General features: G+C 42.3%; 2 protein-coding genes across 5 annotated transcripts in view; one reads left to right on the forward strand and one right to left on the reverse strand.

Annotated features, from left to right (window-relative positions):
- The window catches only part of RTF2 (replication termination factor 2), a 57,278-nt gene that overhangs the window by 26,349 nt on the left and 4,871 nt on the right, over positions 1–26,058 (forward strand). Inside the window, exon 6 of the mRNA XM_033153592.1 lies at positions 24,856–24,969. Coding sequence (XP_033009483.1) covers positions 24,856–24,969 — 114 coding nt within the window. The remainder of the gene's footprint in view (positions 1–24,855; positions 24,970–26,058) is intronic.
- On the reverse strand, positions 887–12,214 carry LOC117049025 (beta-1,3-galactosyl-O-glycosyl-glycoprotein beta-1,6-N-acetylglucosaminyltransferase 7-like). 4 transcript variants are annotated; one of them, XM_033153588.1, is made up of 6 exons: positions 12,085–12,214; positions 6,615–6,778; positions 6,059–6,192; positions 3,777–4,815; positions 2,181–2,276; positions 887–1,164 (listed from the first exon to the last, which is right to left on the reverse strand). In XM_033153588.1, exons 4-6 carry the CDS (start codon positions 4,753–4,755, stop codon positions 935–937), a joined length of 1,305 nt encoding a protein of 434 aa, XP_033009479.1. In that variant the 5' UTR covers positions 4,756–4,815; positions 6,059–6,192; positions 6,615–6,778; positions 12,085–12,214; the 3' UTR covers positions 887–934. The 4 variants fall into 4 exon arrangements, with proteins under 4 accessions (XP_033009479.1, XP_033009482.1, XP_033009480.1 ...); XM_033153591.1 differs by lacking the exon at positions 6,059–6,192; XM_033153589.1 differs by lacking the exon at positions 12,085–12,214 and having other exon boundaries at positions 6,615–7,130.

Genomic DNA, 26,058 nt, shown 5'->3' on the forward strand with positions numbered 1-26,058 from the left:
ACCACAAGCACAGTGTTTTTTTCCATATTCACACACACATGCAAACAAAAACAGATCCATGCACTTAGCATGGGGTTGGTTTTTTTTTACCTGACATTAGAAAACTTGCAGCCATCACACAGTTATAATTAAATTTGGTTTCAAAATCTTAGGCAATAATTAATCTAATAGTTTATAAGATTACCTTCTCCCTGTAAGCCTTCTTGTAAACTTTCAGTTCAAAACATATATAATGTCTGGCATTCAACTGAAATAATGCAATGTCTTTTTTCAGTGCCACCTGTTCCTTCACTGCCGCTTTCTTTTCAGTAAACGGGCTTAATTCTTCCTTCCATCTGAATCAAGGCATATGGTGCACTGAATTTCAGCTTTTACCACAGATTCTTCACTTAGTTGCAGGATGGTGGTAGACTGTATATACACTGGTTGCTTCTCTAGTTAATGTACAACTTGATTTTTTTTTTTTTGAGGAGTGGGGGCAAATTCAGGGCAGTCCTAATCTCTTGAGCAGCACTGGTGGAGGGGGTGCAAATTTGTCAGGGAGAGCCTCTGCTGCTGTGGAGGTCCCTGCTGTGCCTTCCAGAAGCTACCACTGGTGGTGGTGCTTGTATTGAAATACTGCTGAACATTTTAAAATTTTGTTCCTTGATTTTAATCAAAGGAATCTTTAATTGAACACAGTGTTGATTGACATTGCTGCCCTATTTCGGGGTGATGATAGTAGTCTGGAGAAATCCGTATTGGTAAAGACACTGGATTCAGAACACGTTGTCTCTTCACGTTGTTAAAAGATGTTTTTCTTTTTTACGTCCTCAGAAACAGAATATGCTACTGTATTGCACAGATTCCATAACTGATATGTGCTTTGGAATGTACACTTTAAAAAAAGCACTTCTTCTTTTCTTCTGCTTTGTCCTCCAAATATTTGCAATGGTTATTTCAGTTGTTCTGCTTCACGTTGAAATGTATGTTCTTGCAAATACCAGTGTGCTTCCAGTGGGACTTCCGCCTGCTGGAGTACCTTACGCCTATAATGCCTCTCCATGCATTCCATCACAAGTGGATAGGTTGCCGGCTCAAATTTGTTGGCGAACAAGTAGGGAGATTCATGGATCCACTTTAAGTCCCCAAGACCATACACACAAATGTCTCTGACATAATGGCCTGCAAAAGCAAAATAGCAAATTGACAACTCCAGATTGCATGCAACAAAGAAAGGGAAATATGTGGTGGACATTTTACATTAGAGGTGAGGAAAGGCAGTTCTGTTGTTTAAGCAAGGTCCCGCTAAACCAGGCATAGGCAAACTCGGCCCTCCAGATGTTTTGGGACTACAGTTCCCATCATCCCTGACCACTGGTCTTGTTAGCTAGGGATGATGGGAGTTGTAGTCCCAAAACATCTGGGGGGGGTGAGTTTGCCTATGCCTGCACTAAACCCTAAGATTCCTAAAAATTTTTACCACATTTGCTTTTGATCCTGCACAAATACTATCTCTCTGAACATGATTAACAAAGGATGGGACTTCTTAAGAGGTGTATTATCCATCATAAATACATCCAGATCTGTTTCAAAATTAATGCAGATCTTTAAGGAATAAATGAACCCTTTTTCTTATTCACAAACCATGTGTTTCTTAGATGCAAGCTAAATAAGGTTGGTACTGTATTAAGGTTAGTTTGTCAGATTAGGAATGGGACCCAGGATAAAATCCCCACTCAGCCATGAAGCTCACTTGTGATGAGTTGTGATGATAAACCGAGGGGGTGATGATCATGTATGCTACCCTGAGCGCCATCACCGAAAGCTGGGGGATATAAATAAACACATTGCTGTAAAATTGCTACTGGATTCTCAGCCCATTATATCTGTTCCTACATATGTCAGTGTACGTTGCTTCTTTAAAAGTACTTTGTGAATGAATATTGTGGTACATATTGGAAATCAATTATAGGAAAGGAGTTACAATTATCCAGTAGAAGCAACTCATCCCTTCACTGGCTGCAGTTTTCTCAGCTCTGTTGCTGTACAGCCTCCATTTCCCCAGTGGGGAGTCTGCTGCTCAGCTTGCAGGTTTTGCTGCTCAGTTCCCATCCAAATGTATGGAAGTTGTGCATTCTTTGTGTTTGGCAGATGGCTGTCCCAGGGGATGTGTACTGTGTGCCGTTTATTATATTTACCTTTGCAGCCATTGTGGGTTTTCCCTTCTTGATCTCTCCACTTGATAGCACGTATGTTTCCTTCCCACTGTGCATCTGGTGTTGCACCTGGAGCATCTAACAACCAAATTGAAAGCAACATTAGCCATTATTTTGTTTGAATTCATAGGCCACCTCTCAGTATTGTTACTCCCAAAGGTGGCTAGCAATCCCGAGCTTTTCTGGACTGGGGGTTCCTCTTCTATTTGCAGCTCCAATATTTTCACATCCCACGAGATACAATAAATATTCAGCAATCATATCTCTCTTTAGAAAAGCATTGTGTTTTGTTCTGAAAGGTGGTGGTAGTGCAGGAATCCTTCATCGCTATGTCAAAATTCAGTGATGCAAGTTCCAACATCTGGAGAGGCCTCTGAAAAATTCTGCCCAATATGAACTTGCATGGTTCAGGGGTGCCAATTATTCTCCATTAGAGCACCACACGTTCCAGAAAGATGTGATCATGCCTGATGTAGGGAAACTGCTTCAGCATAGGACTGTGGCATAACACCCATAATTATTACCCATTGCTTGCAAGGAGCAGCCTGCTAGGAGCTCTCTAAGGAAAAGAAGGAGAGAGAGCTTAGAAGGCTTTAGATACTACTAGAATGAATTCTACTGACTCTGCTATTCCTGGCAGGCAGATAGGAGATGCTGTTGAGAGACCTTGCCATGAGTGAGACCTTCGACTATGTCTCATGCTCATACTTCTAAATCTATGACTACAGAATCTCATATTGGACAATTCCACCAACCTAGAAAGGGGATGTCCAACTTAACCAAGTTTGGGCCTCCCCATTTAGCCTGTGAACAGTTTTGTCAAAGGCCATGCCCATACTTTCTACACCTGTTGGCCTATGTGACACCAGATGTGTAGCAGGTAAAGAATGCAACTAGATTGACAGAGGGTTTATGGGCACCAGCAGTCAACTGACAACCAGTACTTGCATGGGGCTGGGTGTGGTGCTTTGCAAGCCTCAGCACTCAGTTGATAAGCCTTTGGACACAGAATTGGTTTTCAAACCGCATGGGCAAAAAATTGGTTTCCTGCCACCATTGTGCTGTCAGCAGCTGCAACCACATATCAAACTTGGCCTACCATCTGGATCTAGCTCCACCTTATTCCTGTTATAAACATTTCTTAGAACACCTAGTAGTGTAACAGTTTGTGGAATTGGTAGACCCTAGGTCAATACCGAGCGGTTTTACAGTGATATTTTCTGTTTAAAAGTAGAAGAGGCCAGATTTCTATTTTTAAAATATACACTCAGATAAGTCCTAAGGATTGAAAAAAATCTGCTTTTCCTGCCTGTAGTTTTTATAAAACAAAAAAACACAAGAACAACAACCAGTGGGTTGTGTGGAGTCAGGAAAAGTCCCTTTAAAATCAGGATTTTTCTCATTTCGTACCTGGCAAGTTGATATCACATTTCAGTGTTGAAAACCGTTGGTTTAATATTTGCTGAATACTGAAAGGGTCAAATGATGGGGAAATAGCTTAGGGAAACTGAACTCACTGGCTCCTGGACTTGACTATTCAAGACTTGGAAACAGTGTTCAGTATAAATACCTGCTTACCTGGTAGGCGGTTGAGGGTGACCCAGTAGTGCTCATCCGGACTATAGGTATCCCTTGACCATTCAAGCAAATCTTTTGCACGTGTGTCTGTCAGTATAAACTCTACAAATCCTCTTGTGAGTACATAGTAAGCACCCCCAAAATAAATAGTCAAATTATGGGGAGGTTCACTTTTCACATTCTTCGTTGGATAAACATAAGATTTTTCTGAATGTACATATTCTTTGTAACTCACATGTGTCCGGTGTTTCATATGAGGTGGTTGAACAATTCCTGGGGTCATATTTTTACCATTCCATTTGCTTTTGATGTACTGCATAAGTTCCTTGTTAGTCTTGATGGGATAATCCTGGCCACAAAGATTAATAACATAATTCCATTGATTTTTTGAATGAATCAAGTCCTTCATACAGTTGATATCGGCTTGTAATCTGGAAAATCCTGCATAGACAACATTCTCTGTCCTCGAAGCGATAAAAATATTTTCAAAGCAGTTAACCAGGGTTTGCACAGCCGACTTGTAATCCTTTGATGATTTTTTGTCAATGTGTATACAGTAAACATTCTGAGGCACATAAATGGCTCTGAGTAATTTTATAAACATGTCCAGCTCCTTGTGAATGGTGATGATGTACGCCAAGGAGAAGTTGCCTTCTTCTTCTGACAGAGGACTTGTAATGAAGTGGAGTCTCTTCTGAAGTGTTGAGCAGTTGCAAGGCGTCTGTATGCAGGTAGACATTTCTTGCCTGCGGATAACCTGCTGGCACAGGTGGCCAATTTGAGGAGCAGCATCTTTCCCATCAAAGAGGGCCGAGCAAAGCTCATCGGGGTAATCGCCACACTCTGCTAATTCCGGGAGGAGTTTTTGCTCATCGCCTTCCTTAGGGATTGTATTCCTTACGTAGACGAAAGCAAAGATGATAATGCAACCCACGATGCATATAAAAAAGCCTGATTTTGCTGTCTCAAGTAGGTTCATCTTTTGCACTCCAGTTGTTTTGTTCTGACCATTGTTCAGTGAAACAGCGTTCAGTTGTACCTGAGAGGGGGAGAAAGAAAAATTAGTGTTACCTGCACCCTGATGACCTGCTCATTCCGTTAGAGGCAACCAGGATTGAACTTGTTGTGAAAATTTTGTTTCCTAAATGACATGCGTTCTTAAAGACAGGCTTAATTGTGGCTTAAGCTTCTGCAGTTGGCAGTAGATTTTTTTTTGTTGAAGCAATTTTCAGTTTTTGTTCCTGGTAAAACCAGACATGATGGTGGCAGGTGTGGCTTTTACCAAATGGATCAGCTCAGCAATTCTGCAGTTTCTTTAGGTTGAATGCACCCTGCTCCTGGAAGGGTGGAGACAGGGTTTAAGTCTGAGATAAAAATACAACGTCTTATCTTTTAAAACCAGGATCCAAAGAGCTATTTAGTTGCATCTAGATCTTTTAAATTGTTAATTTGTTTTTTGTTTTGTATCCACACACCCCCGCCCTCTGTGCAGTTGCTTTGGCAACTTCCCTGGGCTTACCATTCAGTATTTTGAGGGGTAGGAGCACAGTTGCTGGCTTGAGAGACACGGTGCAAGGTCCTGTTGCTTATGTGGGTCTAGATGCACAATTGTCTGGATCCTGGTGGTGATTTATATATATATATATTTATATATTTTTAGCATGCATGCCATCATATATATCTGGCATGTCCAACCCTTCGATCGCTGGGGTGTTCCTTCCTGGTCGATCACGGGACTAATTTAACCCCCCCCCCCCCAAAAAAATAAGCTCAACAACTTTGGTTAGTCCCCCCCCCAAAAAAAGCTCGAAAACTCTTGGCAATGACAGTGGGTAGATCACTGCCAGTTTTTTTAATAAATATATATATACTGGGAGTAGATCTCAGTCTCTTGGAAGTTGGACGTGCCTGATATATATAAATTTTGTTTCCTATTTATTTTTCACCATCCCTTTACTTTACTCCAAGAAGAGTAGGGATCTTCTGTGCTAGTAATACAACCAATACATTACCACTTTTACAGCAATTTGTTGCTGCAGAAAAGGCCATGCTGTTGCCACTGTTGTAACAAAATTCAAATTAAAACATTTTTATTATTTACATTTTATTAGCACTAAGTGTGCTTTTGAATGCAGTTTATAAAATGAAAATTAGTGTGTTTAACACACTTCAATGTTCTCCTAGGTAAAACATTGTAACCCTATCAACATTGTTTTGCCTAGCTGTACAATGATGCTTCCAGACCTATTTTAGCAAAATTGTTTACTATTTCACATGTTTACCTTTCTGAACGTGGTCTTACACAAACTTGACTTCGTTGTAACATCCTACGCTTCTCGGCACAGTGGTATGTTTTCTTGCAGCTCAGAAGTCAAGTCTCTGTCCTTGAACTCTTAGATGCTGGATATATGCAGTGCTAGAGGGGGAAAAAATATTTAGCAGAAGGAGCAGTCTGTTGAAATGCTTTGTGACCCTAAATAGGCGGTCAGGCAGTATGGATTTCACCATATTTTTCCAGGTTTGCAAACTTTATTCAGTAGAAATAATGCCAATATGTGGAATCAAAAATATCAGGTGGTTGCTATTTTGTCCAGCACTGATGATAATTTGAATTCCTCCTATCTGATCAACAGCCAGCACAGCAATATCTTTAGATTTTTTTCCCTTTAGCTGTTTTTTTTTGGGGTGGGGTAATATCTAAGCTTTAGTTTTAATCAGTTATACTTATTCAACCTGCATACATATTCTGACTGCAAGCTTTCAAGGGCCAACATGCAAAACAAAAACGAAACACATTCTGAAGGCACTCGCAAAAGAAATGCAGCTCATTTTCCTTACCAGCCTATCCGGGTCTTCAAGTCAGAAGAGTGTCCTTTCCCCCAGTTCATTGTGCTGATGAAATCCTTTCTGTGTAGTGCTAGATGGAAGATGCATCCATTTTGCTGCTTACTCCTGTCTCTCCCCTAGTCACACTGCTCTTCTGCGGTGCTGCCTGTGCGGGCCTAAGAAAAAACATCAGGAATAGTAGTCCCAGCAGAATAGCGTTTGCTTAGAGGCTCATAAGGGATTGGCTTACTGTGTAAACATACACATGGAAGCAATCCCGCGTATTCTTAATGCAAGCCTCATGCGTCCACTGAATCTGCAAAGGTTCAGTTCTCGCATCAGGTTTTGGATGATGTGAGGAAGGGGGGGAGGAGGAGGGAGTCTTTGAAAGGTGGGCGCAAAGTTTTCTCAGCAAAACAGAATCACGCTTGCTCTGAGATTGCTGTCTGCTGCCAAGTGACTAACAGAGCCAAGAATAGATTAGCATAATGGACATTATGTACCCTGTTGCGAGGGTTACGAGTGTGTTTAAGGGGTGTTACAGTAGGGAAGTGCTAGCTGTGTCACAGAGCCAGAAAGACTGTGCTACGGTGGATGAGCCATTTTTTAAAAAAGGGAGTAGAAAATCGCTCTGGATTACCGGTAGGCAGACCTACGGCTGATGTTGTAACAACACTGTCACCGGGAAGTGCGTGAGCAGAGCATTGGGGGTCAGCAAGTCCCTACAGTTCACTAAAGGTTTTAAAAGCCTCTGCACATATAAACATCACTGAAAAGCAAATATGCATCCTTAAGATCCACCCTGCCTACCTAGACAGACTGAAGGAAATGTAACTGACATTTCCCTGCTATGAGAGGCTAGGAGGAGAGACAGCGCCGGCTGTATTCAAGGTCAGACTGTGGCAGGACACACAAAATGCGACTCCAGACACGTTTGACAGGAACTGTCACCAGGACATCATGCTACAGCATTTCACAGATGGAAATAGGGATGTTCTTCCCTGCTTGCCATGCCACTGTTTTGAACACAAAGTATTACTGCCTGAGCAACAGCATCAAAAACAGATTGCTGAAGACTCTTCTCCACCTGCCGGTGTCTCTGTTCTGCAGATATATCAAAGTAAAGGTTTTGTTCTTTTGAGTAGAGATGCTAGGTAAACATCGTTGTCCTAATAATATGTCGTCAGCAATTCAGAATGAAGCAGCAGAGGAAACGGTGCTAGCAGCACTGAGGCTTTAGTGTCAGTACATTTGGGTTGACGTGCATTTGCATTAGAAATTTTTCTGAGGCTGCATGTTGTGTATCCTACCATGGTGTGACTTTAAATTTGATTTGATTTGAATTTGAAATACTTTATTGTCACTTGTACAACTTGTATACAGTGAGATTACACAGGCACCCCCTACTCAGCTCTCTTAGTCTTAATTCCCCTCATTTACTGACGCACACCCACCTAAATGTAGTTTTCCTGGTCCTGCTCATAAGCTCCTCCCTCTTTTTATGTTCCTCTTTGAGCGGCTTATACCTGATCGTCTCACACCCTTATATATCCAGTCATTGATCATTGCAGGTGAAGGCTTCCTGCAGGTACCATCTTATCAGGTGGTCTCCACACAATATAGGAACCAGGCCTTTAGTATGGTGGTACCAACCCCTTTGGAATTCCCTCCAGTTAAATATTAGGTGCCCTCACTGTTATCTTTTCAGTACCTACTGAAGACCCTCCTCTTTCAACAAGTCTTTTTAGTAGAAACCTTTCCTAGTACTGTATTGGAATTGTTTTTAGATATTTTAGTTGTTTTGTCGCTGTGTGTTTGCCGCCCTAGACTCTTTAGGGAGGATATAAAGGCTATTAATAATGTCATTTAGTTTTTCTTTAAAAGCAATTCCAGTGCACCTTAAAGACTACCAAATTTATTACAACATAGTTTTCATGGACCACCACAGACAGAAGTCCATGCAAGTTAATGTCATAATAAATGTGTTAGGCTTCTATCCAACACAAGTGCTATTCAGACTAGACCCTCTGAAATTATTGCACAAATACTCTGAGTATAACTTAGTTGCATACAATCTTTATGTATGCAAAGGTTGCTCTTGTTTTTGCTGTAATGCTCTTAACACAGATAACACAGAATTTTAAACCGTCAAATTGATAAAGAGGATGACTCCTGTGCTGGATTCAAAGAGGAGGGGCAACAAAAACAGGATGGTTCTGGCTAGTTATTTAACTTCTAGAAACTTAATGAAAAAATGCAAACAAAATTAAAGGTATCCCCAAAATCATAGGTACCCCTTGAAAAATAGAGGCAACATTTCACCAACAATAGATGTAAGGTAGTGGAGGGATTATCTATCAGATTTCACCTAGAGCAGGCATGTCCAGCTTGCCGATCTACTCCCACTATAAAAAAAACTGGCAGTGATCTACCCATCAAAGTTGTTGAGCTTTTTTGGGGGGAAGGTGGGCCAAAGTTGTTGAGCTTTTCTTTTGGGGGGCCATGGGAGTCCTGAGAATGTCCAGGACCAACCAGAGACACCCCGTGATCAACCGGTAGATCATGATCAACCTGTTGGACACCCCTGACCTAGAGTTTTGCAATAGCCACCATCTTTACTCTGTTTTTCAATCTCTGATTATCATGTTGTAGAAACTTCACTACTATCAAAGAGTGTTTTCCTATTTTTTTTATAACATTTGAGTATACAATTCAAGCATATTTCAAGACTTCCGTTTCCTTATTAGCTATTTAGAGGGATTCATGGGCCGAATCTCATAGGATAATAGAATGACTCCTGTGTTCAGTTTGTAGTGCAAAGGCACAACAGAGCTGCTGACGGAATTGGAGCAGATAGAGGTACTTGGAAGTAAACCTTTACAGACCCTGAGTAAAGTACAGCCATTTCTTTCTTACTAACTGCTGCAAACTTGAGAAAAGTTATTTTGTAATGGTGATGTGTGTATTAATGTTTAATGAGGAGGGGGCCAAAGCTCAGTGGTCAAGCCTGTGCATTGTATGCCATCGGTCACTGGTTCATTCATCAGCACCTTCACTTCAGGGTTTCAGATAACTACTTTAACTGTTTTTGAAGAGCTACTGTCATTCAAAGTAAACACTACTGTGCTAGATGGAAGCTGTTGTGAGATTCATACAATGTGTAGCTCTGTTAATGATAGATCTTCACCATATCCAGATTTCCTTTTCCGCTTCTTAAAGTAGGCTATGCATTATGAGTCTTGGGATTAGTTCTCACATTGCGTTTTTCCTAAATACATTGTGTGAAATTTCATGTGTAGATTGTCACTTGCCTTTTGTTGCATATAGTTCACAGCACGTACACAGTGGCTCATAATGCCAAACCATGGTTTGGTGCACAGTCGCTCACACAGGCTCCCCTTTCAATAGTTAAAATAAAAATAAAAATCTTTGGCCAGTGTTATGTCAGATTGTTGATAGTGCCTCACCTCCAAATCACAGTTTGCAATAAAAAATAAAATAAAATTTTAAGTTTGCGTTTGCAAATCATAGTTTGGGAGCACTTAATATGGTTCAAATGTTATAGTATGTAGAAATTTTTACTGGAACACTTGTAAACTTTTAAAGATAGCAGCATGTACTTACTTGTGTTGTTAACAAGAAAAAATGTAAAGGTATTGAAAACTGTTGACACAAAATTAGGAACCCAAAGAATTGTGGTTGATGTGCAGACTCACATACTTGCTAGAAATAATCACTTGAAAAACATTAATTACAACTTTGAAACTGCCACACTTCCCTCCTATTTTATTTGCAGTTAGGTACCTATTCATTGGTGAGCTCGCGTTGCTCAGTCCCAGCTCCTGCCCACCTAGCAGTTCAAAAGCACATCAAAGTGCAAGTAGATAAATAGGTACCGCTCCGGCAGGAAGATAAACGGTGTTTCTGTGCGCTGCTCTGGTTTGTCAAAGCAGCTTAGTCATGCTAGTCACATGACCCGGAAGCTGTACGCTGGCTCCCTCAGCCAGTAAAGCGAGATGAGTGCCACAACCCCAGAGTCGTCCGCGGCTGGACCTAATGGTCAGGGGTCCCTTTACCTTTACCTTTACCTATTCATTGTTACTTGTGAACATACAAAATGGATTATTTTTCCACAGAAAAATAAAGCACGAATTTCCCCCCAGGAAATTTTACACCCCATATCACAGGCCCACAGATGTGGTCCTAAGTTGCCAAACCATAGTTCATCATTTCATCTGAGCCCATGTTAGGTGCATTGAGAAACCATGGCTTATGGCAAGTTCCCAGCATCCGTGTACACAGTAAAAGGCATGTGCTGAAGGTTTCATACTGTTTACTGCATGTAAAGTGGCACTAACACTGCACCTTGATTCTGGAATAGCTCAGGGTGAGCAACTTTTTAATGTCCAGTGCTCAAAAATCCTGGCTTTGCATATTTTGTATAACACATAGCATAGCCGTAGCCTCATGAATAAGATAAATTGCCTTGTCCACAAAACATAAAACATAAAACTTGGATAGACCAGAAGGCCATCAGGTCTAGCTGTCTGTCCCAAGACAATATCTTCCACACATCAGTTTCCTCCACAAATTAAACCACATCCTTGAGAGAGCTGCACACCACAGAGAAAGACTTGCTGCTAGATTCAGGCTGGAGTTGTTGGGTGGGGGGAGATAAAAGCAACAGTAATGTGGTGGTCTGAATGGCCTAACCCTGGGGCATATGGCTCGATTGCTCCTTCCTCCAGTGTAAGCAAAACAGACCACCATATTCTCCTTCCCTAAAATATATTTAAGAGTTGGAGCAGTGGATGAGGTCTCAGAATTCAACAGAACCTGAGCACACTTAACCAGTACAAGTGATGGCCACTTTTATTGTCCCCTTCTTTCGTTTTTCAGATGAAATCTTTTCTCTTTTTAAAATCAGGAACTGCAGTGAAATATTACTGCCAACTAGAAACCAACAGCTGTAATGTTATATATGTAACACTATATAGTTATTCTGTTTTGCCTTGCTCAACATGTTTATTCGCAAACAAGGATTAACTGTTTAAAATTATGTTCCAGAAATGCTAATCTCAGGAGTTAGAGGAGGTGGCTGACATGGGATTGTTTATAGTGGCGGTGGAGATTGGCTGACTCACAAGGATTTCAGTTTTTAAGTGAACCAAAAGAGCCCGTTCTCCAGTTTTAGTTGTTTGGTTTAAGTTCAGTACCTACTAAGAAACAGATTGGCACATTTATTCAAGAAAATGCTTTGGCAGAAAATAAATGGGTAATAGACAGGTGTGAATCTCTTCTTCTGTCCCCCCCCCCCCCCGACCAGTACAATTCTATATATGTCTCAGAAGTAAGTCTTGTTAAGTTCAAGAGTAAGCAGATATTGGATTGCATTGTAAGTGACCCGTGATTTTGAAGCAGGTTGTAATTAAAATTTCAATTAAAAAAAATATACCGTAAAGTTTAGAAATAATAAACTCACCCTCTGCTGGAAAAGGCAGACTGTTTGGAGACAAATTTGAGAAATGAGAGAGAAAATTCTCAGGATCCATTGCCCTTCAGGCAGATTCAGACTCTTAAGTCCTTCCCTTTCTCATGCGGAGACCTTCCATCACATGAAAGTAGTTAATAATTAACTGTTTGTATTTTAGGATTAGTTTTCCTTAACCACTTAAGTCCCGTGTTTTTGGATTTAGCAGCAATAATGTTCTGGATGACATAATTAAAAATAGTTTGCGTTTTTCTGGATTTTGTTGTTGTTGTTCAGACAGCCTTTTAAGGCAGTGAAACCAGTCTTTGTAAATGAGATCTGTAGATAAAGCATTGCTGTTGATTATAAATAGTCTTGGTATGGCTTTAACCTCTAGGCTGCTAGCAGAGTACAGTGAACAATGTGAAAAAATCTTGTGCTTTCCTTTTTTTTTTTAACTCTCCGGTTGCTGAAAATTTCCACTTGATGACAGGCATGTGAGAGGAGTGTAAGGATTTTTTGCCTACCAGGGAAGAGTGAAGAAATAATGAATCAGGCTGAGGAATCTGGCTTTGCGCCTTCCTCCCAATCTAAATAATTTCACTTCTTTCGTCATCTTAATGTGTGAAGGCTTTTGTGTTTCATTTAAGCGGTTGGTTTGGAAGTTTAAATAATGAATTGAGAGCTGCGGGACGCATGGGGTGGGGGGAAAGAAATTTTAAATGGTCTCTGTGCAGAATTATGTAGCTTTGTTCTAATTCTCAGTTTTAACTAAAGTTGTTCTAATAATAATAATAATAATAATAATAATGGTAGACATTTGGATGCAATCAGGAGGAGCCATGCATATACGGAAATGGGTTTCTATGTGCATATTCCTGGCTGCCTAGAAAAGCACATACACAATTAGGTGGGAGAGGGGTGCCCATTCCCCCCACCCCAGTTAATCTGTTGGGGCCATGCATTGAGCCCTGTTCTAAAATCAGAAAGTGTTCCTATAAACTGTCTGGGGGGCAGCAAGGATGTTTTGTTTTGCAAGTGTAAATCCTTGTCCTAATAATGGAACGAATGAATTGGATACAATCTCCTGAGTCTTAAGATGCATAGCTTTTGATGAGTACTGGAATTTGTGATGAGACGTTATCCATTTTTCCTCCCCACTAATTTTAAAGAGATTTTTTCATCATGACTGGAGCTGGACAGTTCTACATTCTAAATGCGTTGTTCTGTCTTTGAAGAGTTGCTTGTTTGCATAGATTGTATTCTGTATTTATGGCCCTGCTACGCAAGACATTAACTTTTAGGGCAGCACAATTAAAGAGAAGAGATTTGAAGCTTAACTACAACGGTTGGTTGGTTGGTTGGCTGATTGTCACTATGGGTTGCCCTGGGCAACATAAAACAACCAACAGATTTAATTAATAATGAAACAATTTATTAATAATAAAACAATATAGCAACAACATCTGTATAACCGAACATTGTGCCTTTTGCCTCTCAAAAAGCAGGAAATTCCCCTACCTGCAATAAAGCTGAGTCTGCTTGTGGGCCTCCCTCTGTGGTAAGGGGGCATGTGGGACACCCTTCTTTCTCTTGGCCCCCAACTTGTGGAATGAGCTCCCCTCTGAGATGCGTCTTGCACCATCTTTGCATGTTTTTTGAACAATTGATCAAGAAAACACTTCTTACCTAGTTCTTGGGTTGACTGGGCACTTTCCTTTCTGTGTTGTTGTTCTGTGCTTCTGCTTTTTGTTTTTGGTTAGCTTTCTGGTTTTTATTTTTTAGTTGTTTTAGTGGTTATACTTTTCTCACTCATCCTGGAGCCATTTGGTGAATGGTGGACTGTAAGTATATACAGTATGGCAGGTTTTCTGCCACATAGGAAGTTGCATTATTTAAGACCAGTCAATTTGCCTGTCTAGCACAGCATGGTCCATCTATCCTGACATCCTCAGGATGTGGTGATAGCCACCAATTTAGATGGCTTTAAAAAAGGGATCTGGACAAATTCATGGAAGATCACTCTATCACAGCCTGATACTGATGATTCTAGAAACAGGTGATGACCTAACCTTCTTGAAATTGGCTGCAATGCAGCCAGAGGTTGTTGACCTTACAGGGTGAATCACTGACCTTCTAGAGACTAGCTAGAAACTGTTGTCTTATACAGCTATTCCTGTTGGAGCAGGAAGGCTCATGGGGGCCCAGTTGATAGCATTATGCTCCAGAGCTGCTCTGTACTGCTGCTCTTCTTCACAGGAGAGTAGAAACTAATTGCCTCTGTGAGTAGGGAAGATGGGTGAGAGCCCTAGGAAGTGAAGGTGTCTGCTGCATCTCCCCCCCCCCCCAAGATTAGATGGAACCTACCCCCCACCCCCTGCAAAAGTACCTCATCTTTTAGCACATGAAATATAACACACACACACACACACACACAATGACAACCCCACTTCTTTCAACTCCCTCAGACTGGGCAGACCAGTTCCATCCCTTCCCACTTTACAGGCAGATATGTTACAGTGGCTTTACACACAGTGCAACCCAACTAATTCACCAAGGACAAGCCTATTCCAAAGAATAGAAGGAGGACAGCCTTTCTACATTGCATAATAGAACAACAGCCGCATTTATATGGTTGAATCATAGAATCATAGAGTTGGAAGAGACCACAAGGGCCATCCAGTCCAACCCCCTGCCATATTCCAGAATATAGGGATTATATTATTTCTTACAGGATAAGTAGGAGAGGTACTAAAATGTTGTCTTAGTGAGTTTGTTTTCCTCTTCCTGTCCCTTTTTCTCCTTTTGTTTCATGTCTTCTTAGGTTTTAGATTTTGAGTGGGGGCAGGGACTATGCTATTTTTATTGGTTTGTAAGCCACTCTGAGAGCTTTTCTGGCTAAAGACTGGGGTATAAATGTTTTGAAGAAGTAAATAATTTAGGTTCATGTTCTATGAGTCTGCTACTCAAAGTGTGTCAGCCGCTTTATTTAAAAATGAAAACAAAAATTAGAAAAACACGGTAACTCTCCAGTCCTCTTTCTTCCAGAGAAAACTTTCCCTGTGAAAGTTGCCCTGAACTCCCTTCAACTCCAGGAAGGAGAAACATGAAACAGCACAACTATACAAAAACCATGAATTGTTGAAAAGGCTCTTGTTTCCTGAACATTCTTTTGCAACATCCTTGTTTATGTTGGCATAACAATGGTTTTCGCTGCCTATTCCAAAGATTAGTCTTCAGTAGTGGAGTAAATAATCTATATTTATTGCCCTTAAAAAAATTCTTTAAAGCCTTCTTTATAGTTATGGTTACATTACTCCAACCTGTCCCAGTTAACTACATTAATGCTTGAAAAAAGGCTTAATGTATAGGAAAAATCTGTTAGGGCATGCACAGTGAGGAGGAGGGGAAATAATCCAGTGCTTCCAATCCAAGCATGAACCACTATTCCTGTATGCAAACTAATGCTAAACCGTGGTTTATGACACTGTGATTTATTAAATCATTGCTCAGTGTTGCGTGTGTACATGGCCCAGCAGCATAACTGTTTGGTTTGTTTCTTGCCAGCAAACCATGATCTGAATCCATAGTTTGTTGTTGATTTATGAACCTTGGTTTGTTTTAACTGTGGCTTGGTGTCATGTATAAACCCAATACCCTTCCTTAACCATTGTTTGCTTGACCCCACCCCAGATACTCTGCAACATATATATGATTGGGCATGGCTCACAACAAGAATGGATGATTGTTGCTCAGATGCTTCTCACTTTATTTATTTATTTATTTCACTAAATAAAGGTTAAATAAATATTGTTCCCGTTTCTTGGGTGCTGTTGCCCCAAACCACCTGCTGGATCCTAAATAACAGAATGATAAATGTAGTGGGGTTTCCTGTAGGGTAGTACAACAAATACAGAAAGTTCTAACCTTAAATGCTTAAATGCCTGTGGTCTAATTCAAGTCTGGACAGTGTACTGGCACCAGACCACATAGAAAATATCCACAATTATGTATTGACCCTTCTCTTTACAAACATTAACGATAGACTTTTTTTTTTTAATGCACTTCTCAGGATTTTCATAAGAGCATCTGGGCTGCCTCTAAAATCAAATTGGGTATCACTTGTGTAGCTGATCTCCACAATAGTGTTTAGGAATGAATGTTCCCCCAAGATCAGGCAGATTATTGTCCTGCAACCCCTTCCTTCTCACAGGCTTTTCCTTACAGCTTCCTTTGTCCCTGTCTTTTGTTACACCAATATTTGAAACCTACATGATTTAAAACAGGATTCTCAGGCTTCTGTGTAATTGCAAGAGAACTGTACTGCTTCCCAGGTTCTATCAGAGAAGCCAAAACAGGATGTAGTGGTTTCCAGTTGGGGATCTGGGAACCCCTGGGGGTCTGCAGAACGCACTCAGGGGTCTGTGCCCCATTCCTTGCCTCCACCCCAACTAATTTTTTGTCATTTTTGCATGATAAAATTTTATGGTCTGTTTTAGTGCTGTGCAGTTTTTCAATATATTGGCCAAAATCGGTTTTTAAATCACCCAGTGATAACAATTTTGATGTAACTACCATAGTTGTCAAGATTTTCAAAAGTAGGGGGTCCGTGGCTTGGATTTTGAAAAATAGGGGGTCCTCAGCAATTAGCTAATTGGGAACCACTGCCCTAGACTTAAAGAACTGATTTTTCTCTTCCAGCTTTGCTCTCTGCTTCCTTTCCCTTTTTTTGTATTTGTAAGCTTGGTGACAGTGCCTCTCTTTTCCTTTTTTTTATTTTATGTGTTGTGATTTTTGAGATGAGAACTGCTTGGAAACTGGGATGAAAATATGGTAATCAGTAAAAGTCTCAAAGCTCTTAACTTATCTGGGGGAGAAGCTGAAATTCAGGAACTAAAACTCAGATTGGGGCAGTGGGCCAGAGTTGTGGGAAATTCCCGCCTAACGATCTAGCCTTTTCTGGAAACTGCCCATGTGCTTTCAGATTGCATTTCCTGTTGCCAGTTGTCCTAGAAGCGTATCTTAAAAGGAAAGCAGAATATTTCACATCGCAGGTTTCATTCTGTGATGCACTGTTGTATATTAATAGCCATACATATCTGTATATTCCTGCATTTCATGAGGGGTATAGTTCATTAAGGAGGCACCCTCAAGATTCTGTCATCCTTTTGACTGTTGACCATGATGGATGGGGTTGATTGCTGCATTGGAGCCCCAACAACATCTGGAAGCACATGGGTACCCCTGCCTTTGTGGTCTTTTTAAGCATGGCATCATTGGGTGGTATTCAATGAAATAGTTACTGTCACACAATTAGTCTTCCCCACTCTCCTCCCCCCCCCATGCACCCCCTGCATCACCCCAGATCTGTTCCAGTGGAAGTCCCAGAATAGTTTTAGGAGGGTTGCAAGCAGGGAGAAGCAGAGAGATGTCCCATTCCACAAGGAGAGACTGCTGCTATTATTACTATTATTTCTGGCATTGGTGCCATGAGTACCTCGCTTATTTTACCTTTATGATGTTCTGGGAGCATTATCAAAGACAAGAGTTCATCTGTGTTCAGTCACACATATTTTTGCTGATGCATCTGTGCAAGGTGCTGTATAAATCATATTATTAGGCATTGGTCCTGGGTGAGAGTTATTGCCGAAGTTTAGCAACGGCTACAAAATTGTTCCAGATAATGATAGGATCTCTGTGACTGTTAACAGATCTTTGTATTCTGGCAATAAGTTTACAACACAAGCATGGAATTTCAACCATCTTGGCTCTCAATTTTTAAAAAGGAAACCTTAAAGGAAATCATGACCAAAGCACTCTCTGATGAAGGCTTGTAGCATAAGTGTGGCTGTTGGTCTCCACGCTTCCATGGTCTCAGTGACCATGAGACTTGGGGACCCTCCCCAGTTCCCACAATGATTCTGTGTCCACTGCCTCTGCTACCAGTGTGTGCCCAGTCTCCTTGCCCTTTTCCCCTCCGTCACATTTCCCTTCTTGACCTGTGCACTCATAACATTGCGTAGCAGAACGCTTTGCAGAACAAATGACACAAAGAAAATACATGCACAAGTGTACCAAATCGGAACACATTGCTCTGACAGCAGAGTGTGGATTTCTTGTGGTGCAGTATACACCCAGACTTCTAAAAGAGATACAATCTCATGCTCAACATGTCCCTAGGCTCTACTCATTCTAAGCAAGTAACACAGGATTTATCTGAAGACCCTGCAACTGCCCTCAGGGCCGGTGCTAAGGTTTTTTGCGCCCTTGGCGAGATCACCTTCTGGCGCCCCCCCCCCAGCCAATCATATTTCAAACACAGCTGTATTATAGGAAGAATGAAAAGCACAGAATTTGAAATGGTTAATTTATTTTTTAAAAATTGTGAAAACAAGTCATAAAACAATTTCTGATTTTTTTTTCTCAAACAGAACAGTTTTAGCACAGAAATCACTTTGAAAAATGTTAAATGTGATGCTGAAATTTAAGTCTCTTTAATGTTTCAATTTCAAGCAAATCAAAATCTTATTTTTCGTGCCTTTTCCTTTGCAAATTTTGTTAACAGTGCCTTCAGGTCAAGTGCTGATGGTTCAGCATGTTCGATTGATATAGTTGCCAAACCAACTAGTCTCTTTTGGAGCATAGCTGAGCGTATGTGTGTTTTTATAAGTTTGAGTTTTGAAAAACTGCGTTCACCACTTGCCACTAACACTAAATACCAAATGCAGCACTGCTTAGTTTAAAGCCTTATGCACAATATATACAACCCTGCCCGTGCTTTTCCATATGGAGAGTCCTAAATGCAGATCTCTTTGCAAAATGTCACGTATTTTTGTTTCTAACCACAGTCTGTCTTAAATATAGCCTTTCATTGCCTTCTTATTCTACATATCTTATTTTGGCAAACTGGTAAAATCAAGCATCCCATGGACTCAGGCTAAGCTCTTCCATGTTTTTCCTCTCTATCGGATTTCCTCCTTTCTCCCCACATTAACAACAGCTGCTGCAGGCACCTGAACAAAAAACTCAAGTTGAAAACAATGGAGTTGTTCAGAAGACAGAAACCTCTTATCATACGCCAAGAGGCTTCGCAAAAAAACAAAATATGGGCAAGGGGAGCTTCTATCTGCGCACATGTTACAGCTACTTCCTCTACTCCACAGTGACTTTTTCCAACTATAAGGTGTGGGGGAAAGTGACTATTTGCAATGCACAACTGGGGAGGTGGGGGGGCAGAGGTAAGAATTCAGGTTGTCCCTGAACAAAGAGCCTGGTTTCTCCCCCCACCCTGCAGCAAAAGCCCTTCCACCCAGTCCATCAAGGCAGGGGGTGCCCCATCACACTATGGCAGTTACTTCCTCCTCTTCCTCAGCCCCACCGCGTCCCAACCAAGGAGTCAAAAGACAACAGGAGTATAAAAGAAAAGCAACAAAGAGAGAGAGAGTCCCCACTTTCGGGGACGTCTGGAGAGGGATCCTCCTGGAGGCTAATAATAATATCGCGCCCACTCCTTTTCCCTCGGAGGGGTTGGGAAGGCAAAGGGAGCTCGCACTTCCACGCCTGCCGACTGTAGACTAGCTTTCCTGGCGGGGGTCGCCGCCCGCTCTCAGCCCGCTTCCAACTCTTAATATGGGGTCCGGGGGTCACCCTGGCCAAGCCCCTTTCCCACCATTTACCGGTGAAGCGCCAGCCGCCGCCTCCATGGCCCGACCGCCGCTGCAGCAGTGCATGACCCACAGCTTCAGGGCGGTTTTTCAGCAGACCTCCTCGGGCTTCAGCCACATCTTGATGCCAGCCAAGCCCCTCCGCCGCCAGGGGTCACATTGCCTGCTCCGCTGCCACGGGACCCCGCCGCCTGTCAACTCGCCGTCGGGCAAAGGGGGCGCTCGCGCGCCGGCAGTGCAGCCACTGCTGCCCATGCCACTCCCGGGTGGGCTACGAGCTGGCCGCCCTCGCCTCCCGTCCCGGGAGCACTGGAAGGGTGCGCAGAGCCCCACGCCGCTCCAGCGCCACGCCCCTCACCCCCCGCTCGCCCACCCCCCCTCCCGAGGGGCGGCAAGCGCGGTAGGCAGCGGAGAGGCGGCACGCCGGGGGCGCCGGAGGGATTGCTGCGCCACGGCGGCCGGTCTCCCTAAGACAGCCCTGCCCTATGCCAACATCCGCCCCATGAGGAGGAGCTCGCCGCTGGGCCTGAGACCCTTCTCCTCCTCCCGGGGGAGCTGCTGCAGCGGCGGCGGCACCTGCACACGAGGCACGAGCAGCATAGCAACAGCGCCCCCTCCATTTTGGCGCTCTAGGCAGCTGCCTAGTTCGCCTAAATGGACGCGCCGGCCCTGACTGCCCTGTACATTGAACATCATCTCCGAAGGGTCAGAAAATGCATTTTGACTGCAGAGTAACAGCCGATCAAGTAAAGCAAGTTCACTTACCCCGCGAAATGTAGAATGAAAGCACAGAGAAAGGCTCGTTCTGCAACCATACCAAGACCTTCTCACCAAAAATCTAACTTTGAAACTACTGCTTCTGTGGAAACATGCAAATGACTTAAATATGCTTTCAGTGCCTTCGAGCTTCAGGACTGTATTGCAATGGCTTCCTGTTTCGTAATTGCTAGGAAGGCTAGAAAACAACAACTGCAAAACCAAACTATAAAGCTGAATGCACCCACCATCAAAAGATACTTGATCTCTCTCTCTCTCTCTCTCTCTCTCTCTCTCTCTCTCTCTCTCATTTTTTCATCCATTGGCATCGCCTATCCACGGATGTGTGCTGCCTTCCTGTCATTATGAGAAAAGCATTGCTGTTCTTTGTGGGTATGCGTGCAGATGCTATCAGGATTTTGTGTCTAAATGAGATAGGAGATAGCAAGAGACAAGTGCCAATAGCAAAGAAGCCAGCAGCAAACCTGCACTGTTGAGCCCCTTTCAGTTCTGAGAATGTCAGCAACTTTTGAAATTCCCTTTGCTGGAGGGAAAGCCCAGCGTTTTGTTATTTTATTTTAAAATATTATCCAAATACAGACTTCAAATGGACTGCTTTCACCTCTCAGTGGCATCAGCAGTTGTGCATCTCCTACCCACCCAATTCTCTACTGCCTGGAACAATTACGCCTGTCAACAGTTGTCCCGTATTGCGTATGTTTTATGCTTAACAACAACAAAATCCTCTGTCCCAGTTTGTAGTGTATGGACCAGGATTCGTATGGTTTTGCCTTACTAATTGTATTCCAAGGTTAGTGAAACTGAGAAAGGGCAACAAAACGGAGAGCTAAAGGCTACAACAAATTGAGATCCTATTAATGATTCAGCAGAACTGGCAGTCAGAGGAAAAAGAGCTCTGAATGCATGTGTTTTGGAAATGTAACTCTTCCCTTAGTACTGGGACACAGGAGTATGCAAAAGCTTCAATTAGTAGTGATTTAAGTTGTGACCTTCAGGAGGGGGGGGGGAATCCATTTAACTCAGTTGCACTTTCTTCTCAGGTAATATGCATAAGAGTGTGCTGTTAATTTACATCTCAGTTCATTGAGTATGTTGCCATCATTTGTAACTCTCAGTTCATCCTGATGAATCATGCACCTGTGCTTGTCTCAGATGACCTTCTGCTTGCCTGCAGGAGATCCCAGGTTACCTCCAGTTTTTAAGAAAGAAGAAAAGTAAAGGGGAAAGGATCAAGTACTGGGTACTGGGCAAGACCTCTGCCAGAGACTCTGTAGAATCCCTTCCAGCCAGTAGGGCACCACTGGCTAAAGCCGCTAGCTGGTCATGATTGTCTGGGTGACAATAAGGCAGTTTCCATTGTTCCTGCGCCTTTTCCCCATGAAGCTCCAAACCTAGGAGACTTGAGCCTTTACCTCCACCCATTCCCACCCTCCAAATATTTAAATTATGTAATAACAAAAGATAGATTCTGCAAAACAAAACACCATTATTTTTTTTGCAAATTGGCGAATTTGCAAAATTCAAGCTACTTTTTCCCCCGAATTCCAAGTAGCTGTACTGAAGCCTTGTCCTCAAGTCACCAGCAGTCCTAGGAAGTGGCCCCACACCCCCAGCTTCTGATATTTTTTGCAAGGCACTATTGCTTGGAGACTCTCAATCCAATTTCGAAGCCATAAGGATTAGAAAAGATTGAAAACCCGAGCTGCCTGCAATGTGTCGATTCTGCATAACCACCTAGTGTGTTTCAAATAAATACGCATTATTATAACACAAAGCAACATCAGCCTTCCCCTACCTGGTACCTTGAAGCAGTGGCGGAGCTTCATGCTCTGGCACCGGGGGGGGGGGAGGGGGGAGAGCAGGCAGAGGTGGGGGCTGGTGCGCGTCCTGGGGGCATGGCGCACTGCCCACAGGGGCGGGGGGCAGTGTGCTCCCCCCCCCCCGCACTCCTCTTCCTCTGCCAGTGCCTTGAAGTTATGGTTGTGTTCCAGCTGTCTTCAGCCTCTCAGCCCCAGGCAGAATGGCTGTTGGTCAGGAATTACTGGAGTTGTAATTCAAGACACGTGAAGAGTACCAGAGTGATGAAGGCTGAGCTAAATGCATCTTTGGTCAGAGGGGGGCAGGATGTGGTTCCTATGCATATCTGTTTATTAACAATGTGTGTCTCCTTGGTTTAAAGCCCTGAATAAGTGCTATTTGGGGCAACTTTTCATAGGGCTTAGGCTTCTTTTCCTTTTTTTAAAGCTGCTGCTGCTGTAAGTAAGACTCTGCTTTCTTTCCCTGCTGCTCGGGGAATTGTTGCGTACAAGATCAAAATATATTGATGTAGATCTGTAATCTTGTAGACTTTGCTATAAATAGCTGCCAGACAAGTCAGGTTAGCTGTTGGCAAACAATAATGCTATCTGGTATTGTGGCTCCTTAAGCTCTGGCTGCTATGAAATGCCATGAAAAATTCATGGGTGAGGATGCTGTTAATTATGGGATGGACACCTGGCTTCCCTGCGATTTTATTCCAATTCCAGTAGCATAACAGTCCGTTGACTTGTATGTTGTTTCATTGGTTATTTTTAGATACGCATAGTTCTTGTTTTCAAATCTGTATGTCTCATGGCTGGACAGATTTTATTCCGATTCTGACAAGGCAAGACTGTTGGGGGGTTTCCCCCTTAGAAATATATTAATTACACATTTTTTCATCATGGATGTTTAGAACAAAATGCAAGCAATAAAATTCTGACATTTCCCCCACCTTTGAGGCTTAATGTTGCTACACCTAGATACTTCTCTTTCTTTCCTCTGAATATACGGAGAAAGGTGAACTATTAAATTATTGTGTTGTTGTGTTTTCGCAATTGCGTTTTGCTTCTCCTTGAACAAAGTACCATTTTCCGCTTTTTACTATTTTGTGTAAATGCTGCTCTCTCTTTATACTATCACCTTTTAAAAATTACTAGACCTAACAGTGTAGAGTTCCAGTTGAGAAGCTATGTTGCATCATGGACAAAATCAAGCCTGCGAAGACCTGGGTTCAAATCCTGGGTTGGCCAGCTAGATGGTCTCAGCCAAGTCATGTTTTCTTTTCTTAAGGTTTTAGTAAAGATAAAGAGAGATAACAAATATAAAGGCATCATTAAATACACCAGTAAAAATGGCCATTTCCTTACCTCCCCAGTCACATTTTCTCAGGATAGAACACAGTGTCTTTTGACTACTCTGAGTTCCATGAAGGAAGCGTAGGACAGAATATAATGAACTAAATAGTTTTGAGCCAAGAGTGTCTAATCTTTTTTGCCCAAGGGCAACAATCGCCCTTAACCCAACCTTCCAAGGGCTGCATGCCAGCAGGGAGTGTGGTCACCATGCAGTATTTCGCAAACACAGAGGCATCACCACCCTCAGCTGAACAGAGGGGATATACCAGTAAGCCTCTTTCCACCCCAGCCCATGTCTCTCTATTTCCTTTTTTTGCTACTGCCATCAAAGCGGTATGATTTTGGAGCTCAGAAAAATAGCTCAGTGGGTCAGATCAGGCCCCTGAGCAGGAGGTTAGCCCACGGGTGGGGGTAAAATCCATGCTGAGTTAATGGAACGCACGGCCCCAATCCAGAGGGAGCAAATCAGTCACATTTGCATCCTTTTGCAATCAGTAGCACCAGTTGGCTGCAACTTACTTATTTCTCATTAATTTCAAAGTGACAACAGTTGGCTAAACTAGTAACATGCTTTTGGATTGAGTCCAGATTAAGCTAGTTGCCCGAGAAATCAATGGTGCTTCAGTTTATTGTGACTAATTTTTCAGATTGCTTTTGTTGTGGCTCAGAATGTGGTTAATTCTATCTGGATCCAACCCTTATATGTACTTTGGCAAGTACCTTGATTTCTTACAAACTGATTGCTTAGACAGTGGAATGGACTCCCTCAGGAGGTGATGGGCCCTCCTTCATTGGAGGTTTTTAAACAGGGGTTGGGTGTCCTTCTATCATGGATGCTTTAATTGAGATTCCTGCATTTCAGGGGGTTGGACTAGATGGCCCACGGGGTACCCTCAAACTCTACAGTTCTATGATTCTATGAAATAAAGAATTAAACAATCCTCTCGGTCAAGACACAGGCTTATTGCAGAAATGGCAGAGAGGATAAAAATCTGACAAGGGGGAAGCAAGCAAGAATATGCATGTTTGAATTGTAATTTATTTTTATAGTCAAGCAAAACACTCCTAATGTGGATGATGTAGCTTGTGCCCTCCCTTTTTTATGTACATTCAACCCATTACATTGCTCGTATGTGGTCATAAAAATATAAAGCCTTGTTAACCCTTTTCCCCTTTCCTCATGAAAGTGTGGGGCCTCTTTTCAAGACGATGATGTGATTGTACTTAACGGTACAAAAGAGGATGTAGAAGTGCTGAAGAAAAGAATGGAGGAGAGAAGGCTTAAGAGTAAATTGGGGAAGGTAAGAGCTTTGTGAATTTTCTGATGTATTTGCACATGCATTTATGGAATACTTCAGGAACAGAGTATATTACAGAGTTTATTACAAACAGCTTTTTCAAAATCTTCTCTGTGGTGGCAGGGGGTCGGTCTCCTATTCAGGTGGCCAAAGCCCCCAGCATAAAACTGTAGGTGCAGCTCATTGAATCCCAGCAAATATTTTTTATCAAGTACAGCTTGTTGTTTTTCAATTTTAGCCCTCACCAGTCATTTTTAATTAGATCAGAGATAAGTAATTTCTTTGGCCTTGCCACTAATTTAATCCAGCTCTTCTTTCACATGGAAATAGTTCTTTCTTCCTTCCACAAATTCCGTCATCAAAATAAATAAACCCATTGGTTTTCCTTCTCAAATCAGTACCTAGTTGTTCCATTATCCAGCTGCTCTTAAGTAGAACTATCACTCTTCCTTGATGTAGTTTACGTTTTACATTTTACATCATCCTCTTCTGACTGTTAGGGATAGGAAAGTGTAAAACCAACAGCCGTTTTTGACAAGGGAGAAGAGGGAGGGTGTGTGTGGAGACAGGGAAGAAGAAGGGTGTGGGGCCAGGATAATGGTGGTTTGGGTTAGGATTAGTTTAACATGAAACTATAGATCGAAAGATGTTTCTGTATTACCGCAAGCAGCGTTCATGTTTCAAACTAAAATTAGGGCAGAGCTTTTTTTCATGCTGAAGGCTGGATCCCAAATAAGCATATAACACTGCTAGGCATATCTGTGTTGGGATTAGGAAAGTGAAGCAAAGCAAAGCAGGGCTCCTTTATAGGTACAGCTGAGACCAGCAGGGACTTGTAGCAATCTTAAAGCTACTTGAGAGCTGCCTTTGAGGATAAAAATTATTTTAAAATATATCAGTCTGCATCTTCCTACCACATGTATTTTAGTTGCAAGACACCCTTGCCTCTAAAACTGCTGCGCAGGAAGGTCTGATGCTTTGCTGCCACCTGCAGGAAGACATGGGTAATCTGCAGAAAAGGGAATAGCTCAGTGGAATCAGTGCCTTTCTTGCAGCTAATAATGTATGCAGCAGATCTGTGCAAACTGGTTA

This window comes from Lacerta agilis, chromosome 6 (assembly GCF_009819535.1).
Source record: "Lacerta agilis isolate rLacAgi1 chromosome 6, rLacAgi1.pri, whole genome shotgun sequence".
NCBI lineage: Eukaryota > Metazoa > Chordata > Lepidosauria > Squamata > Lacertidae > Lacerta > Lacerta agilis.

Bases quoted from the DNA above. Each gene is read 5' to 3' on its own strand.
- LOC117049025 (XM_033153591.1), bottom strand. From the start codon at position 4,755: ATGAACCTACTTGAGACAGCAAAATCAGGCTTTTTTATATGCATCGTG. The intron at 2,277-3,776 runs GTAAGCAGGTAT...TTTGGTTGTTAG, and splicing joins CACCCTCAACCGCCTACCAG to ATGCTCCAGGTGCAACACCA. The intron at 1,165-2,180 runs GTAAATATAATA...TTGCTTTTGCAG, and splicing joins AACCCACAATGGCTGCAAAG to GCCATTATGTCAGAGACATT.